Below are 19,230 nucleotides of genomic sequence, written 5' to 3'. Positions count from 1 at the left end.
CTGCTGTTAAAAAGCCTTACCCTTGACATCAATGTGCTAAACACGCCCAGTCTCAAACTTGCCATTTCTTTCCAAAATCCTTGAGTAGTTCTCAAGTAACTCTCCTATCTCCTATCAACTCTGAAAATTGGATTCCTCCATCACAGTCTGCAATTTACCCTTTCCATAACACTGAGACTGGCCTGCTTAAGGTGACAAACGACATTTTTTCTGCTCTGGATAGAGCTGACATCACATTTCTTACCTGTCTGCTGCCTTTGTTACAAAAGACTAAGTAGCTATGTGTTTGCTCTGTCCCAACATTTGATGAAGACATCAACAGTTATCTAGGCTGCTTGCTAATTCAGACATCTTGAATGCATATTGTCCCTATTCTGTTACTTAATGCCCTTCATTACAACTGTAGTTTTATTACCACATATATTTCAAAGCTTAAACAAATTGGTATGACAGAAATAATACCACCAATGTTTATTAACTTACCAGCTCTTCCCCAGGCTTCACTTCTATGCTGGGATTAGCTGGATAGAATGCCTGCAAAACAATGGCACAGCTGCACCAATGACAGCACAATGCAACAGCAGGTTTCTGAATGCCAAACAAACTAGTCGTGGAAGAAATGACACCAACCAACTAATAAAACTGTGAACCTGCAGACACATACTATGCATATATGTTCATGACACAACTACCAGCATATAAAATGATGCTGCATAGTTAATTCTGTAGACTTAAGTTATTGCTAATAGTCCTATTCTTAGCCAACATGAACTGCTGTTTCTGACCCATGTATTAATAACATCAACCACTGTTTCTACACACCTGTGGCCACTGAGGGTTTCCTTTACCAATCAGCTGGAATGTTCCATTGTACTGGTAGCCAGTAATCACAGTTCCTAAGAAATCAAAACAGCATGCAACTCACATTCAACACATAATTAAAATATAAAAAAAAAAAACAAGCCATATGTGCACAATTTCAGGTCGCTTCACATTTGTAGATGTATTCAAAATGAAGATTCCAAGCCCAGTGGGTAACTCAAAGCAGATATCTGCCTATGGACAGATGTCTATACACATCTATCTGTATATATGCATACAATAAAAATGCCTTGTGAAAGACACCTCTCTAAGCACATATTAAACAGTTTAAAAAACAATGCACTCACCCAGGGCATGTGCATGGGTTCTGTAGGCGAAGGGAAACATGCTAGTCTCATCACTGTACACACAGCTTGCATCCACATGAAACTCTGGCAAGACAAGGGAAAAAGCCCCAAAGTTAATACAGACAAACATACAGAATGATTTCTGAATAGTTCTTTATCTACAGCAAACAATAATGTGCTTTACTAACAGCAAACCACAAAATGTACAATACTGGGTGCTACAGACCACAGTACCTATCACTGGTGTTACTACTCCCGAGCCAACATTTGTGTACTCCTGAGTACATATCTTTAGTTCCCACTAATTCTAATTTCAAGGGTTAATTTTTGTTTTTCAATTGAGGAAGGTTTCAGAAGGACTAGAGATGTACAAAGACACCATATATAGACTGCTTGGCTACTCACTGGGTGTCTGACCTGGCACTTGGAAATAGCTAGCCATCAGCAAGAAGATTCCAGCCATATATGGCTGCCTGCAATACAGCATCTGAGGTTATAACAGTCATTATCTCATTTCTAATCAGAGGAATTGACTAATATGATTTGTATTTCTTAGCATTGTGTGAGATCTAACCATTCTCAATTCACTGAAATTATTCAGTGACATCATGCTCTTGAAAAATTGTAGATCTTACCGTACTTCAGTCAGGTGTACACGTATACCTGACTGATCAGGCTGTTCATCTCTGAAAGACAGAACACATGTGTTGTGACATTTAAAAAATTTTCAATACACAACTTATCTTAGTTCTTTCTGACATTATATGACAATGAGAATGTAAATTAAACTGAATGTGCAAAACACACAGGCATAATATATATATATCAGTCCCTTTATATTTATCTCTCTCTCGCACACACACACACAAGGTAATGAATTTCAGAAAGTTTTAAAATCATTCTCACAACACTGATCCTTTTAATTTTATTACATAATTGATCTTATCATGTGTTTTGGTGTGTGAGAGAAGGAGTATAAGCATATAACCACATGCAGAAATTGTTACTCACTGCTGAAAGATTTAGCGTAATGAATTTGTAGGACAATAGTTTTAATAGTGGACTTCCTACCCACTTTAAAACCAACACCTGGGGAAAATAAAACAATATAAGTATTTGCTGCTGAGCAGGTAATGTTTATTTATGTATGCTAAGAAGTAAATAAGTTTTAAGGTGCCTGAAAGACATGCAAATAAATATAAATATATAAGTTGCCATCCTTACAACAGATTTGACAATTAAACATGTTTGAATCTTAAGCAAATCCATGATTATAGATAGCAGTTTTGGATCTCACCCTATATTATTAGCATTATAAACAAGTGTTATTTAAAATATAATGATAAATGTACCTGATAATTTCAGGCCTATCAATATAACCATGCACCTTTACATTTCTTTTCAAATTAATACCATGACTTCTACCTACAATGTAATGACTTTCAGGTTTTATAATAATGTTTTTGATAATAATAACCGACCGAGTGCAAACATTCACAACTCAGACATTAAGAATCTGTTCTTTATTTCCCAATCTTGTAACAAATCTGACATTATTCTTTATATCAAATGTTGCAATACAGCTAACCACTCATTTTACAGTAAGAGATTTACTCATTCAAGCATAATGTCTGCCTCTCAAGACACATGGAATAAGTGTAGTTATATACAACACTTTCAGCAAAGTAATAACGTTTTAGTGAGGAAAGCAAAGTGCCAGGTATGGTATCTGTCCTAAGCAGCTATACATCACATCTCTATAGAGATTAAAACTTTAATACACATAAGCTAGTTTAGTTTTAGTTTATTCCTTGTTGCTCCTCGAGGAGCATAGGGCCGCACATAATACACATAAAGCAGAGTTATTTACCCTGGCGGTTGCATATCAAATCTTTATAGAGATTTAACATTTGTATGCAGAGAGATACATTAGTGAGAGATCCAAAAGCTTACATAATGGTAGAATGGAATGAAATACTACCTTGTGGTAGCACTGCTGGGGGAGCATTCTTGGCCCATGCAAATATAATTTTCTGTGATGCCATATCATTGCACATTGCAGGACAATTCCTGAAAAAAAAATCCTAGTTTGAAGCATCTCTCTCCACTCCACTCTAGGTACAATAGCTGTATACCATGCACTTTAAATAAAATACTACCTGCCAAGGCAAGGCCAACTAGTGGAAGTAAGAAAGATCATGTGAAAGCACTGACATGAATATTTGATGTGCTTGTTAGTCTGATGCTGGATTATGCATTCAGGACCAAATTATTCAGGACACCTTGTAAACTGATTATAACATCAATGCAGTTAAATACTAATGCACATTTTGATTTTACAACTGATTTTAATGCATAATATTATTACATTTTCTGAGTTATCAATATTAAGTGGAATGATCACATACACACTGGTCAATAATAACACTACATTTGTTTGCCACAGAGAGTAATTTATAATACAATGATTGGTGAATAACAAAAAGCTATTAAATTATAGCTGTGTCAGACCCCTCTTGAATAAAGGAAACAACAGGTAGTGCCAGAACAATTAGACAATAAGCCTACTCAGTCATCTGAGCAGATTTGCTGCAGGTGATTAAAAACCACCTCACCCGACTGGTTGAGCTTGGGAAGAAGCAGGCTGGCTTTAGAGCTGGAAGATGCAAAGTTGAATAGATCTTCAACAGTCGTGTTCTGATAAAAAGCATCTACAACATGGTAAGGATCTCTACCATAACTTTGTTGACTTCAAGAAAGCCTTCAATAGGAGTTTGGTATGAGGATATGTGACATATGCTGCAGAAATTCAAGATAAAAGAGGCTCTCATTCAAACCATCAAGCTTTGTACAAGGGTACAAGGAGCTCAGCATTCCTCAACAACCAGGTGAGAGAGCTTTTTCTGACAATGGTGGGTGTTGGCCAGGGCTTCCGTTCCTGGTACTGCTCAATGTCTTTATGAAGATCATGTGAGACACACTCCAAGACCATCACACCTTGATATTCATTGGAAGGAGGCCACTAAGCAACCTCCCCATTGCTGATGACATCCATCTGATGGCAGGCAGTGAGTTATGAGTCCCTCAAAAACAAGCCCATTCGTGCAGATCTCTGCACCGCTTGAAGTTGTATGCCATTCATGCAGATCTCTGCCTTTCTATGCCTGATGGTGTTCACCATTGTTTTGCTCTGAATACCATTTAATAAGCACCTAAAAGTTAGGGATATTTACTTTCATTGTTTCTATGATCACACTAGTAACAACTCACAAGACCACCCCCCATCTAAAAAATAAATAAGAAATCGTTCGACACTAAAATCGTCATAAGTTACTACAAATTGCCACCTCTCAGTTAACCATGCATACACAGTGACTCTTGTCCCAAACCTCTCACCACTCCATCCCTCAACAGAACAGGCTGCTCAAAGTCTTCAAGAGCAAACACAAGATTTAAATTAAGTTACCAGAAAAGGAAATAAAACAAGACAGAGTTAGAAGATGGAAGAAGTAGCACCAACAAATGACTCTAACACGCATTTACACAACAACAGCAAAAAAAAAAACTTAAAAAACTTAAAGGTATAACATTGCCACACATCACACAAGTATGCAAAATGAATAGGACTAGCTTGTGTATGTGTGGGCATCCAAGACACAGTGCGTCCTAATGCAAGATTTACAATCATGCAGTGCTTTGGTTCAAAATCTATAATAATAACATTTATGAATGCTAAAGTGAGTAATAATAAAAACAAAGATGTTGATAAAGCACATATTCTTGCTGCAGCAGTTCATGGCACACATGAATAAACACAAGCATTCCTGCACACACCCACACATGTAGGAGAAAGAAAAGGTAAGTTTTAAGAGAAATTTGAAGGAAGAGAGAACTGGTTTCCTATACACACACCACAGGTTTCTGGCGAATGTGCAGTGGCAATGTATTCCAGTTAAGAGGACTATAGACACAAAAGGAATGCAGAACACAAGAAAAAAGTCTGGTGTAAAGAAGGTAAAGTCTAAAGGCACCAGAAGAGGAACAGAGAGAAGGAGGCAGTGCACAGATATGAAGCGATTTGAAGTGGTAGGCAGGGACACAGCCATTGAGACATTCATGGCAGAGAGTGTTCCTTGGACACTCAATGCCTTGAGAAACAGGGAGTGTGGTAAGGAGAGGAGTGGTGTGATCAGTTTTACCTTTAGGGAAGATAAGACAGTCAATGCTGTTTTCAGGAAGGCTAGCAAAAATGTATGACTCAAGCAATGCACACCATTTTATATTATATTTAAAATAGACTGCTTTGCCAAACTACTATAAAAGAAAGAAAAGGTGCTTTGAAAAAATGAGCTTCACAAAAGCAAATCAAAAGAAAGGAAAAACAGTAACATAAAACTAGACAGAAGCAACAGAAAAAATAATAAGATACTCAAGGTTTACAAGCATCTAGATTTAAAGAATAATCTTACCATGTGTCAGCTTGACTGTAAGCTGCGCCATCACATCCATACATCAGTATGTGATGGGCTGTATCTGCATCTGCCATTGCCTCGTACTTTACTGTCATTGACATGCGGGAGATAACAATAAATTCTGGCAATCTTCTAGGTGTGCACCATCAAAAATAAAAAAAATGCATCTATAAATCATAATTCATTCCTTTCTCCTAAGTTCTCAAAGTTACCAATTAATGTCTTAAAGACTGCAACAACTGTTTATATTCTGATTCTGTTATATCAAGTTAGTATTGCCAACAAATAATTTTTAAAAAATTGAAATCTGTGAATAGCAAAAGGAGCCAGCAACTGAAGCACACTTCCAGACACACTTTCTGCAATAAACTGCAAGCTTTACAGCTTCATTGCATGGCTGAACATTTGCCACAAGTCTGGTGCTTAAAATCCCTACACTGGTTTTGTAGACACATGCTACAGATAACAACAGGTAACATGTAGAAAAATTAGCACTAAAACTAGAAAACCTCAAAATTTCCCAAAGGTAATGTGGTAAATCACAGATATATTGATTTCACAGCACTAAGATTCACAGTCTCTAATCAAAAAAACCTACAGATAATTTGTACAATTTTATAGCAAATTTATACAACAGATAGTTGTAAAAGCACCCAACTTAGGCAGAATTATAACTTACTGATATAGGCTTCATCGTATGGAACCTCATAACTGGTACAGATATAACCATCAGGCTGCAAAAAGGAAACAGATATACCATGAAGTTACTGAACTATTCAGAAGCTCTGAAAACTCATGTTTGCTATACTCCCTTAATTACATCTAGTTTCTTCTTACAGAGCGATGGTTATAAGAAATTCATTATGCTTTTTTCAAAGAGGAAATAAAATGTTTAACGTAATTATGGCAAAAACATGAGCAGAATATTAAAATAAAATTTATAATTTAGTTGGTGTGTAATCAATGATATATTGTTTGGAATAAACATGTTCAAAAGTACTCTTTCTGTCTCTTACACAAATGTGAACATGTTTATAAATGAAGCAGAGTGTGTATGGCAATGTCTGTTTGTCATGGGCACTGAGTGATAATTATGCAATAATACACCATCAGTTCACTTCTATGCTTACTTCTTCTGGCTTCGCTCCCTTCATTTTAATATCCATGATCGTCTCACCAGAGGTGCCTGCAGAAATAATGGAGGCTGACAGCACTATTGTGGTGCAGACCAGCAGCAGAACACATTTCACCATCAGCATCTTAGATGACCTAAAGTGGCAGAGATGGTCTGTCTAGGCCAAAATTCTATAGCAAGAAAGAAAAAAACAAACCCACTGACTTAAATATATAGCAGACCACAAATAAACTAATGCATCTAATGTCTGCTCTTTCATAAACTAAATGGTCAATGATTACAGTTCATTCTATGCTAAGAAATGCAGAATAGTGGCTCTTAACTTAATGACTTAATTTTAAAGCCTTTAATTTAAACTGCTTTTTCAAAACTGCAAGGAACTGTGTGTTGGGCTGTCATTTTCTAAATGACCGCTAGAGCTGGATTATTTAGAAAGCTAATAACAATTTTTTGTCTCGTCAAACTTGTCCTTATAAAAAAAAAATTATAAGCACCATATCATATGATACATAACTTGAGTAAGACTCAGCATGTTCAAGCCAGCTGCACAAAACATGACACCAATTTTCACAGTTCCCAACAGCTGTGACATGTAATAATAATTTTCAGAATTCATCCTTCATATCAAGCAAGTGAATCTTAAAATCACATGAACAACATTTAATTTATAGTATATCATCATCTCTATCGGAAATTTAGTAACAGTAGTAATGATGGTACACTTGCCACTGAAAGCAAGCTTGTATTCTTATTAATAATAAATCATGCTGCTTTGATTTATTGTTTATGGTGCCAGAGCAGTAGAAATGACAGTCAAAAATGTTTGCCAACAGCAGTTAAGCAGTAGTGGTGTCATCTTTCAAAAAAAAAAAAACCCAACCAGAATGCTGAAAACAAATATAGACAGTTCTCACTTTACATAAGTGGACCTCTGGATAGTTTATGTAAGGTGAGACCTGTCTGTAGTTATAAAGTTGTAATAAGATAGCATTAACTCCTTAAGCATGTATGTGTGTGTTTTCTCGTATACTTCACAGAAATCAAAGACGTAAGGTTATGATTTGGATTAGTGTTACCTGAAAAGTTAGGATAGGGTTAGGTTTAGTATGAGGATTTTAAAAACGGCAAAACTTAACAAAGATAGATTAAGGGCTAAACTAGGACAGATAACATAAAGGACAATAAAAACGAAATATTTAGGGACATTGATAAAGCATTTACATTTTTCTAGTTAGATCTGTTCTGCAAAACACATTTTGCATGCAGGTTCAAGGCACAGAAGTAGTTGTAATGAAATAAAACAACACTTTAGGTAGAGGAAGCAGATGTCACCAGCTGAACATTTAACGAGAAAATGCATAAACACAGATGGTCTTCATCTAATGCAGCAAGATTGTGACATGGGTAAGGCTGCTGTCAGTGGCAAGAAATTTAAAAATCATGCCATGAAGGTTTGATGTGTTAGATCCTGTTTGAGTCATCATGAAAACAACATCACAAAGTTCCTGTTGTGGTGGATAATCTAGAATGTTTTGCATTTTGGGGGGTTTCAAATAATTGGTTGGGAAACACATAAACAGGATGAGTTTGGCATACATAATTACCAAGTCTCATTAGTTACTTGTATGTCAAACTCACATTCTTTCTGAATATTATTTTCCTCTGTCAGTCTATCAATGTCACTGAACAATAATTTTCTGACACATGAAGTCTTTCAAAAAGAGCAGTTGACAGTTTTATCCTAAAAGTTTACTGAATACAGAGAATCTGGCATTGGCAAAGTCTAACATGGGTCATTACAATGTCTTCGGTGCTGTATAGATGCATGCTCAATATGCTGCACACCAATGGGTGCATATAAACCAACAGTCAACCATGCAAGAAGCATAAGCATCAACAAACATATGACACCACAGCACATGAACTAAATTGAGTGCATAGATAAAAAAGAGTGTGCAGAATAGTATGCTTGATTATGAAAGATATTTCTTAAAGAGATGGTTGTTGAAGAGAGGCTGGATTTGAAGACTTTAAACATAAACACAGTTTGAAGAGAAAGGGAAGAAAATTCCAAACAGTGAGGCCTGAGAAGGAAAAAGAAGTGTCAGCCAAATTTTCCCATCTGATGCATGACACAGAGAGGTAGTCAATATAAGCAGACCAAAGAGACTGACTCAGGTGGTAAGCCATCCCTAACTCAGAAAGGTATGCTGAGGCAAAGCCTTGAGAACAACAGTAGCACAGTGTGTCAATCCCATAATCAACTCAAAGCAAACTGGAACAAGCAATGAGTGAAGCTGACAGAGGAAAGAATGGTATGCTTTTTTTACTAATGTGCATAGATTAAGTGGCATTATTCTGAGCCCTTTGATGTTTGTCTTGAAAGCAGTTAGATCAACAAGTAGAGAATTGTAGTAATTGGAGACAAAACAAAAGCAAACATGAGCTTTCTGATGATAGAAAGTGAAATGAGGGGTCAGATGTGACGGGTCCTGTAAAGCTCAAGGAAGATGAACTTACAGATAGTACTGATGAGAGGTTCAACAGATAATGATGCATCAATGATAACACCCAGATTCGGCACAGTCTTGGAAAGAGAGATGTTCATTGATTTACTGAACAATGATAAATACTGACACTGCCATAGCTGTTTGTTGTTGGCTGTTTAAAGGAATAAACTAAGGTTTTTAAATTAATAAACTCTGGTCTAATATTCTATTATATCTTTATTAGATTATTCATTATTCGTGGTTGTAAAGTGCATGGCTTTTGGTAAAACCATACCAGTTCTTACAACTATCCAATGAATATTATAACTTGTGTTAAAATTATTATCGACGCACATTTTTTAATATGGTTTACAAGGGAAATATGGAAAACATTACTCTTACGGAAGCCAATAGCTCAGCATTACTATGATTAAAGTTTGTTAATTTTATTACGGATGGTCTGTATATGGCTCCCTAACTTTAAAGCAAAGATTACAAGGCTTTACAAATTGTTAAAGAATATTGGCTTCAGTGATTATATTACAAAAAAAAAAAAAAATAGCTTGTCACAGCTTATATTGTTGCACTTCAACTCATTTCAGTAATGTCAACAATCCGCACCAGATGAATGCTAAGAACTGCATGTCCAGATGTCACAAGCTCATAACGTCACAAGAAAACATAGCAATGAAGAAATTCCTCCTACCTGATCAAACACATGTTCCGAAAACAGCGACCTTCCTTCTATGCTGATCAGACAGCGACGATTAGCACAGAACGTGACGATACTCAAATGATACCTTGTCACGTTGACGGACGTTCATCAATGTTGTCCAAGGGAAAGCACTCACATTTCCTTCTTCCTATGGCTTCTCTCCCTGCAGGTAGCGGCTACCAGCGCGACTTGTGCGTGATTTACTAACTCAACAAACACACCGGCTATCCAGCTTGTGTTCTACCTTTGAATGAATATGTCTTCGCTGTTCTCTACATAATTTGACACTTTAAAGCATTTCTAAAAGATTCTTTATGAAAATAAAGATGCTTGTTTATCATGTACTTTGGTCTGTGTTGTTACCTACGTGTTACATTTGTACCCAATTTTATTTTTAATTGGCAATCGGTTTGTGAAAATTTGTTCGCATAGAGAAACAATACAAAAAACAAATTGGAGCGCCACAGAAATTTAATAACACCACCCTACAGATTAGAGCATATTAAGAATCTTAATTATCAGTCTTAAAAGAATTTAAGAGAAAAATATATTCTATCCGTTGTGTTCCTTACGCTAGCTTATTTTTCTCTTGTTACATTCTTCAGTTTGCACATGGGCGGTTGTAAATGTTTGGATTTGGCCTTTTTGGGCCAGAATTACTCCTTGATCAATTCTAAAAACTACCTGACGAAAATAAAAATCTGCATTTTGCAATGCAGGTTATGCAGTTAATTTTGAGGGTGGGGAATCACATCACTAAGATGTTTAGAGCACAGGAGCGCTTCTTCCCATGGCGAGAGTTGAAGGAAAGATTATAAATGAAACTGAATGCAGTCTCTCATAAGAGACGGCTTGACTAGTTGGGGTTGTTTATTTGTTGTTGTTTTGTTTTTTGCCATGTTCTTTATTTTATGATAATATATAGTCACTTATTTTACTCAGGTGGATAAGACCAGAATTGAAAGAAGAGAAGTCACAAGGGAAATAACATGAAGACCTTTTCGATTTATTCGTTGCTAATTAATTCCCTTGATATAGTGTACCTTTCCCGCAAGGTATTCTGCGAATAGACAAAATTATACTCACAGACTTATAGAAATCTGAGGTTATACTGATTTCCATTTCTGACAAAAAAATGTTAAAACTTTACTCATTTCTGCTGTTTAAAAGCAATCTGTTTTAGAAAAGTCAAGCTTTCAACTCGACCCGTCATTTGATTATAGCTATACTATAGGTTCCTCAGCATTACACAAATTAACTTCATTCATTCCCTCAGGGCCGGCGTTAGGGGGTGGCAAATGGGGCGGCCGCCCCAGGCCCCGCTCTCGAAGGGGCCCCGCGCTTCAGCCCCGAGGTAAGGTGACCAGACGCTTTTGACCTCGTGTCCCGCCTGCTCATAAAATGTCCCGCTTTGTGGCAAGTCCACAATGTCCAGCTTGTCTTTAAAAATACCGTACACTGATTCTCATCCGCACCTTTGGTTTTGGCGGTGTTTTCTTGATCCCGCTTAATTTTCGTCGCTGTGTGGGCTCCGGTGTTTGACCCGTGACGACAATGACCTGCCGGCCGATATCTTATTGCACGCGCCGCTGATACATCGCCGGTGGTCGTCTGCTCGTCCCTCTTTAAGGTGTCAGCTTCTTTGGTTACGGTTTTCCGAGTTCCCCCACTTCCAAGTGGCAACCCACACCAACAGCTGACTACACCCCAAACCTAGTGATATATGGAAATGGACAACCAATGAGTACACAATGGCTTTCACCTGCCGACTTTATTGTGTAAGGTGAAGCTGCTTGAAGTCGCTTGCTTTCCTTTGAAGGCAGCCTCTAACGAGTCATGTCAGCCTGTTATTATTTTTTATCTTTTAACTCTGTGTTGGAATGCTACAGAATGCCGATTTCTAACTCTGCTATACTTGATATAATAAATGTTTAGAAAAGTAAGCTAGGCTAAATTTAAAAAAAAAATGAAAACAAGTGCATTTTACATTTTGGCAGACGATGCCGATCCAAAGGCATCCACAGGCCACCCCGGGTATAGAGTTTTAGACTAATGTAGTTTGCTTGGTGATGGAGAGACGGGAAGAGAAAGTTTCACGGTGTCGTGAAGTAACTACAGGAAACAGGTTTTTTTTTTCCTTTGACATCTCTCACTTCGGGCTTAGAGGTTGCAGTGCCCAGTGGTGGGGGCCCATCCTCTCCATTCACAGAGTGGACCATACATCAGTAACATATCCACGCCTTTTACTGTCAATTATTCCAACTTGCTTGCAAGCTCACCCAAGTGGCACATTAATCCAGAGACCTCATGCACGAACGTTCTTCTAACGGTTCATGCGCGATAAATCATTGTGTCCAGCGGCCCCTCTGACACCGTGGCCCGCTACCCCGACTACCCCGCCTACCTTAGGTCTGGAAATTGTATACTGCAGACTGCTTGGGTGTTCCTTCTTCAGACCTTTCTTTAAGAGAAAAGAAAAAGACGAAAACAATCCACTGACAAAGGCCGGGCCCCCTTCACAACGCGCGGGCCCGGGTACATCAGATACCTGCCATCTCATCAAGTCTACGTCAGCAACGTTTCCCCTCACCTCTCGGCATTTTGTCCACCAGCGTGTTTTCCGCTGCCCGGCATTTTTATTCACTTCCAGTAATCGTTTTTTTGAGTTCGGTGAAGTGAATAAACCTAATGATTCTGGGACCGAATACGCTGGGAAAACATCGCCAGATCGCCCATGTAGTAAAGAAAGTTATAGGTGAAAATCATTGGAAAGGACTTTTTAATGTAGAAGGTGCAAACTATTGACAGAGAAATCAGGAATTCCTTGTTACAGGAAAATTTATGACACTACTCTAACGAATTGACCAAGAAAAACTTTAACAAGGAGATTCACGGTCTAATCAAAAGTACAACGGTTTGGAGTAACAGCCATCGCAAGAATGGCGAGCACTCCAAACTCACGTCGGACACAAAGTGTGGCTAGAGCGGGAGATAAAAAAGGTAGGAATAATTACAATTAATTTAAATTTTTAAATACCAGGTTTCTATTTAAAATGCACATTATCTTCCATTAGATCGGCAGCGGACAGATCATGATGTTCGAAAGCACACTACTAACAAGGCAAAGTCAGAGGAACGTCCCACCTCACCATTCCACTTTTTTCTCGGCGTTTCTTTTGTCGGTGACGACATCATCATGTGCATACAGCGGCACGGCTTTCGACCCCAAAACGTCGGTCACTAACTGATAAACACCGTAGGTCATCTTGTATGACTTAATACCTCCGTGGTGTTAAACATATTGTGACAAAAATTGACGTTCAGAAACAACTTTCTATAGTTCTAATCTATCGCAGAATTATTGGAAAACCCATGTCTTCTAGATTGAAAGAAAACCCGACGATAACAACAAACAGTTATATTATTAAGTTATCGTCACCAAATCTATTTCGCTTTAAAAGAAAAAACACTACTAAGTCACAGGAAACGTAGGAAGGGAGGATAGAAAAAATCAATTAAAAAAACAATAAAAATCGTAGCGTTATGTATCGCGAATAATCCAGCTATCTAACATCGTAAATAAATTCAGTAAATCTTCCTGGCATCATAAATCAAAAGAGGTTGAATTGAACACGTCTCACTGTCCCGGACAACCGCAAACGCAGGAGGTCCGGTCCCTCAGCCCCGCGTAGTCTAACGCCGCCCTCTGTTGCGATATAGAACCTTGAATATAAGCATGCCGACCGAATCAACCCAAAGAAGCAAGCTTTGTTGAGCGGGTAGGCAGGGATCCATCGATAGCATTACTGATCAAATTAACACTCATAATTTGATCCCCAAGAGGCAGCCGGCGTGAAGAGTATCGGAAAGAAGGTAATAAAAAAAAAAGGTGTGTTGGGAAGACTGGGATCTTGATCTCACGGCTACCGACCAACTTAATACACTATCAAAGAAAGTCGTTTCCTTGATCTGTCCTAACGATGGCGAGCTGTCCAAACATATACTCCGGTTTAGAAAAAAATCCCGAGGACTATAGATAAACAATTTGTGTTTGTTCACTACTGGTTGCTAGAAAGAAGAAAGGGTGCTGTACTTTGAAACATTGTCTGACGGAAAAACAGTATCCAGTCTCGATCTCTGGCAAGTTCCAACCTTCCTACTCAGTTATTCTCATCGAATGTCCTCCAGCTTTACAACAAAGGCTTTCCATTGACCAATTTCTGGTAAGTGGATTTGTACAGTGCTCGAGCTTAAAGCAAAATAAACGATGAATGTACAAAAATTGAAAGTGGGCCTATACTGTGAGTGGATTACTGCTCATAGGCTACCTAAAGGCTTTTTATCTTTCACTAAAAAATGGGTAAGCCAAGCGAAAGAATGGCAAAAGAGACGACTGCTATGAAGTTAATAACCACAAGGGCATTTATATATCAGTTTCATAAGGATTGATGCAATTTATATCAGCTGCGGTAATAACTTTTGAACGACTGAAAAAAGGACATAAATGAATGTCGTCTGCCCTGTGACTTATATCAGTTCCTGCAAGTCTCTCTTTACAACAATTTCCGGAACACTCTGACTGCAAAAGTCGACAGCCACGAAATCGCAAACGTCTCCACTTTCGAAGAGGCGAACCCAAATCTGTGATTCATTTGATTATTAATCGAGAGGAATTTAACACAACGGAATCCAATAAGCACAATAAGGAAAGTGAGAGAAGAGAAACCGGAGAAACGACAGAGGAAGATACAGGAGGAGGATAGCAGTAGGAGTGTGGACAGGCCGCGTGATGATTAGACTCCGTACGGAGCTAATTGAAGGAACCGTGAAAAAAATGGACAGAACTGGTGACGCGGAAGTCACCGTTGTCAACGATGCATTGAATGCTGGGGGTCACAACTAAGATAAAAGATGGAAGAATGACGATGATTGTACATGGCATCACCTTGACAAAGCCAGCTTCAATTCCATGTTCCAAGGGTAAGAGATGGTCGAGGAAAAATCGGGAAATAGATGAATTCTGTGTGTGAGAGAATGGAGATGAAGAAATGAATGTTACAAAACCAGATGCGTAGTAGAAAATAGTAGTTGCCATAAGAACGGCTTGCGGTAGGTAAGACAGTGTAATCGAATATCACGTTCTGTGGTAGACCGTAAGTTCCCCATGATAATACTGTGATTCAAATGACAATAGGAAACTTACAAAATTGGTGGATAGCAGCACACAAAAACACAAACCCACTTTTTTAATAAATAGTTCTTCTATCTGTCCTATAGTGCCAGCCCAAAGCAACCATACAACCCTCTCAAGCGACAGGTTCTGGGCCGAGGATCGATCTTCCTAACTGGTCTGTCTCCGAACCCGGTGCGTTTCTCTGTGGATTTTAAAAAGTCAAAGAAACTTGTCTCGTTAAAACTCGTGTCAAGATTGCAAAATACAAATACAAATTTCGTCAACCTACACTGCAGTCTAATGCAAAAACTTATAAATACATTAAATTTTACTACCAAAACAAAGGATACTCGGGACACACCGGCAGCACTTTCATTAAGCGATAGTAAGTGGAGATCGAAGCAGAACTGAGTAAATTCGTTGGGAGAATGAGTCAAGAGAAAACATTGCAGTGTATACTGCATGGACGTCAAGCAAAATGTCTGTAAGACACAATAACAAACACGTTAATGCTTTGTACAAATAGCCAGGATATTGTGTTTTCACGAGCAATACCTTCGATGTCGCAGTTGAAGAATGAAATATTAATTCACGGGTGAGTACCAGTGCTGCATGTACTGGTGACCGTTAAGCACGACACCACTCGTGTCGCGTAGTCAACTGGGTCAGTGGACTTATTCTCTCCCATTGTCTTGACTTAGTGTCTTGCCAGTACAGCAACAAGATACCTCGACATTATGGGATCTAAGCAATAAATGTCACTGAACATGTGAATGAGGACCGGGCAATCTTAAGTCACTTAATTATGTAATTGTTGGTGTTAGTTTGATTAGGGTAACTAGTATGTCCGGTTTTAGATGTCCTCATCATTGACTGAGGCAGACAATCTGACCACGGCGTAAAGATGTCTGGAGGGGAGAGAGATCGGTAGGTTGTTAGCCGTCATGTCATCTGGAAACGATCATTAGATTACAAACATTAGAAGTATGGAGGACGTGTAGGGTTCCTGAGAGAATTGGAGGTAACAGTAGGGGGACAAGTAGCAGGGTGGTTTGTGGGTCCGTCGTGCACTAGTCCATCTCGTTAACAGCAGCCTCGTTGTCGATGAAAACACAACGTCAAAAAAACCGGTTCTGGGGGGCGGAGTGCGTCCTCGGTTGAGCGGATTGTTTCAGTCTGATTTGTAAACGGCGAAACTTGGACTTTTTTTCAAACGACACCTTTAGAACCACGGTTTGTTTTTTTGTAACGGCCGTGTGTTATAGCCCCTGGTGGGGGCCTACTCCAACGAGGTCGCTTGAAGAACTAAACGTTGGTGTGGTTCAAATCTGACAGTGACAAATAAAAAGAGGCTGAAGTGATGAGTGGAGTGGTGATTTCCCCCACCCCCCTTCAAAAAAAAAAAAAAGCTCGCCGCCGACCTAACAGATAATACTGGTTCTTTTGCATAAAGTGCTGTTTCTTGGGTCGCAATTGGAATTAAAATCCCGTTCTTTGACAAATGTCTCGAGAATTTCAAACACTCGAACCGGCCGAGATGTTTGGCTTCCCCTCGAACAATTTAATCGCAAAAACACGTCAACAGGCGAGCTAGTAAAACAAACGTAAAATTTTTTTCAATGTGTGGTCCTAGCGCCTAATTGTGCCCTCAAGTGTTGGGGGTGGGAGACTCAAAACGGCCAGAAATTCAGCTTTTCTTTTTTTATAAAATTTTTGACGGGTGGGAGCATTGCATTTTCCAGCTGCCATGTTGTTTGGAAGATGCGCAGATCTTGTCGGGAGATTTCTGGCAGCGGAGGAATGCTGTAGTCAGGTCACGTAGAGTCGAATTTCATGTGTATATATATATCGTCCTTATATTCATTTCCTGCACGTGCTTTCAGAAATATTCCTTAGTCTATGACAATAATTAATGATGTTTGAAAGGCAAAAATAAAGGCTTTCTTTTGCTATTGCTTATCGCTCTCTCATTCTCACTTTCTCTTTCACAGAGAGAGAAAGATAAAGAGAACGAGTACGACTCACCTAAAGTGTGTATTTAAATGGGTACTGGTCTTTTTTGGTGGTTCTCCCCTTCCACTACAAACACGAACCCGACATTTCCCACAGTTCGAATAACCCGGGCAAGAATGCTAATTATGCAGAACACACGGACAATAATGTCTGACATTTACCCCCACCCCCGCCCGAATTAGGAGAAAAACAAAATCTTGAGGTATCTTTTAATGTTGATGTCTTTTTCTCCCTTAAAACAAATTTGTTTGATCGTTGTTTACAGCCAACAGGTGTTTTGAACTACGCCAGTGGAAAGTCTGCGCAATTGTGCTTCAAACTTTTCTACAACTTTAAGTACAGCTACGTCAAACAACAATGCGCCTGCTATATGTTGCTCAAAAAGACCCGAGAGGGGTGCGAGTCCCAAACGAAAAAACCCGAGTACCCCCTCCACCTGAAGCCTTTTGACGTGGTATCAGAGAAGACAATCAGGTCACCTTATATATACCTTTCTCTTCTATTCCCTTAGTGGCCGAAACACTGAGCCCCTGGCTTTTACACAGTGACCTCCTCAAGCACAAGACCCGCCTCTTCCGGGAACACACCCAGCAGCTGAAAGTCCTTTTCTTATTCGAATTTTGTCTCACTGTCATGTTTTTGTATCTGCAAGCGTGATTGTATTTACGTATGTGTGTAAACAGGTTCTGATAAACGTGAAGAAATGGACAAGTGACCCCACGGACGTAGATATTAGTTCGTGAGTCACCCACTGAGAAATCTGCATCCCTCCAAGGCCGGCCGCAGGCCGAGTCCTCGATCACCACTGCTAAATTTCATATCGGGTTGCCCCGACGGCAGGTACTGGCCAATGATGATCATGAAATCTGCTATTTAATTAAACTATTTCTCGCTGATGTGAATCTGTATCTAAAATATTTAACGCTCCACAGGCGCAGGTAATTTGGACATTTCTCTCGAGAGTGTAGATCTAAAAATATCCTCACTGACCTTTTCTCAAGACAGCTCATTATTTTTTACATCCCCTATATCATGAACGAACCTAATCCCTGCAGTTTATTTATTAAAATGATATTGAAAATTGATGCCCTTCATGTAACTGTCCTACCAAAAGAAAAAGTTTATAACTGCTTCAAACTTGTGTTGTAAGCTCGATGTGTGTTTTTCTGTAAGATAACTCTATACAGCATTTTAATTTTTTATTTGCGATCACTGTGCTCTCATAATCCAGCACATTTATATGCTATTTAACTGTAATATTTTTGCTGATGAAGATGTTATGTTTTATTTTTTAATCTCAATAGACATGGGTATTGACAGAAAGATGTATACTCTGGACAATAGAATTTGCGGCGTGTAGATCTAAAAATAGCCATAACTCCATGACTCAAGCTAGCTCGGAAACTGTCGTTTGCTTACTTGTACGCCGTTTTGTAATTTTCCCCTAATGTGCAGCTAAAGAAAGAGCATAAATATGGAGATTTATTATTTTATTTTCCTTGCAGAAGTATTCAGATGAGAGTTTAACACCTCCTGACAGTCTTCTGCGCATGCGTAGTGTCGTTTCGTCGCAGACGACCCTAGCGAAAAGATTTTCAAAGATCGATCAGACATCTACATAGTATTTGTCAAACTTACTTGTAGCCGATCAACAGTTGTTGCCTTGCAGAATCTTATCAAAATGCCATTCAGTGTCATGGTGTCTCCAACAATGAGTTGTGAACTGCAAAGTCAGAACGAAGAAGATATCCTTGGTCTGACTGTTACTTGAATATTCTACGATCGAGTGTGTATATATCTAGATATAGGTAAAAAATATTTTTGTGTGTAAATGTTAGGATAGTTACATCTTCGTTTATTTTTCGCGTTTCGGAACAAATGTATATTCTGCCACCATAAAGGAAGGGGAAAAAACCACGAAAAGAAAGTCCAGTTTAAATCCAGTTTAAAAAAGCAGCGATTTGCAATGCTGATGCTAACAGAAGTGAAAGACGTGGTGGGTGACATGCTAATAAATACTAATACTACAACAGCTTTAAGAGTATATAATATGCATATACAAAT

At 38.7% G+C, this 19,230-nt stretch overlaps 1 protein-coding gene across 1 annotated transcript; it reads right to left on the bottom strand.

Annotated features, from left to right (window-relative positions):
- Positions 1–1,623: 1,623 nt before the first annotated feature.
- On the bottom strand, positions 1,624–10,249 carry LOC112553877 (peptidyl-glycine alpha-amidating monooxygenase B-like). The gene is made up of 8 exons (XM_025221351.1): positions 9,972–10,249; positions 6,772–6,946; positions 6,321–6,375; positions 5,639–5,729; positions 3,151–3,239; positions 2,181–2,258; positions 1,805–1,855; positions 1,624–1,642 (listed from the first exon to the last, which is right to left on the bottom strand). Exons 2-7 carry the CDS (start codon positions 6,898–6,900, stop codon positions 1,815–1,817), a joined length of 483 nt encoding a protein of 160 aa, XP_025077136.1. The 5' UTR covers positions 6,901–6,946; positions 9,972–10,249; the 3' UTR covers positions 1,624–1,642; positions 1,805–1,814.
- Between the last annotated feature and the right edge of the window lie 8,981 nt (positions 10,250–19,230).

Source organism: Pomacea canaliculata, linkage group LG13 (genome assembly GCF_003073045.1).
Source record: "Pomacea canaliculata isolate SZHN2017 linkage group LG13, ASM307304v1, whole genome shotgun sequence".
In the NCBI taxonomy this organism is placed as follows: Eukaryota; Metazoa; Mollusca; class Gastropoda; order Architaenioglossa; family Ampullariidae; genus Pomacea; species Pomacea canaliculata.
The sequence above is the reverse complement of the archived record's forward strand: the minus strand, read 5'-3'. Positions and strand labels throughout refer to the sequence as shown.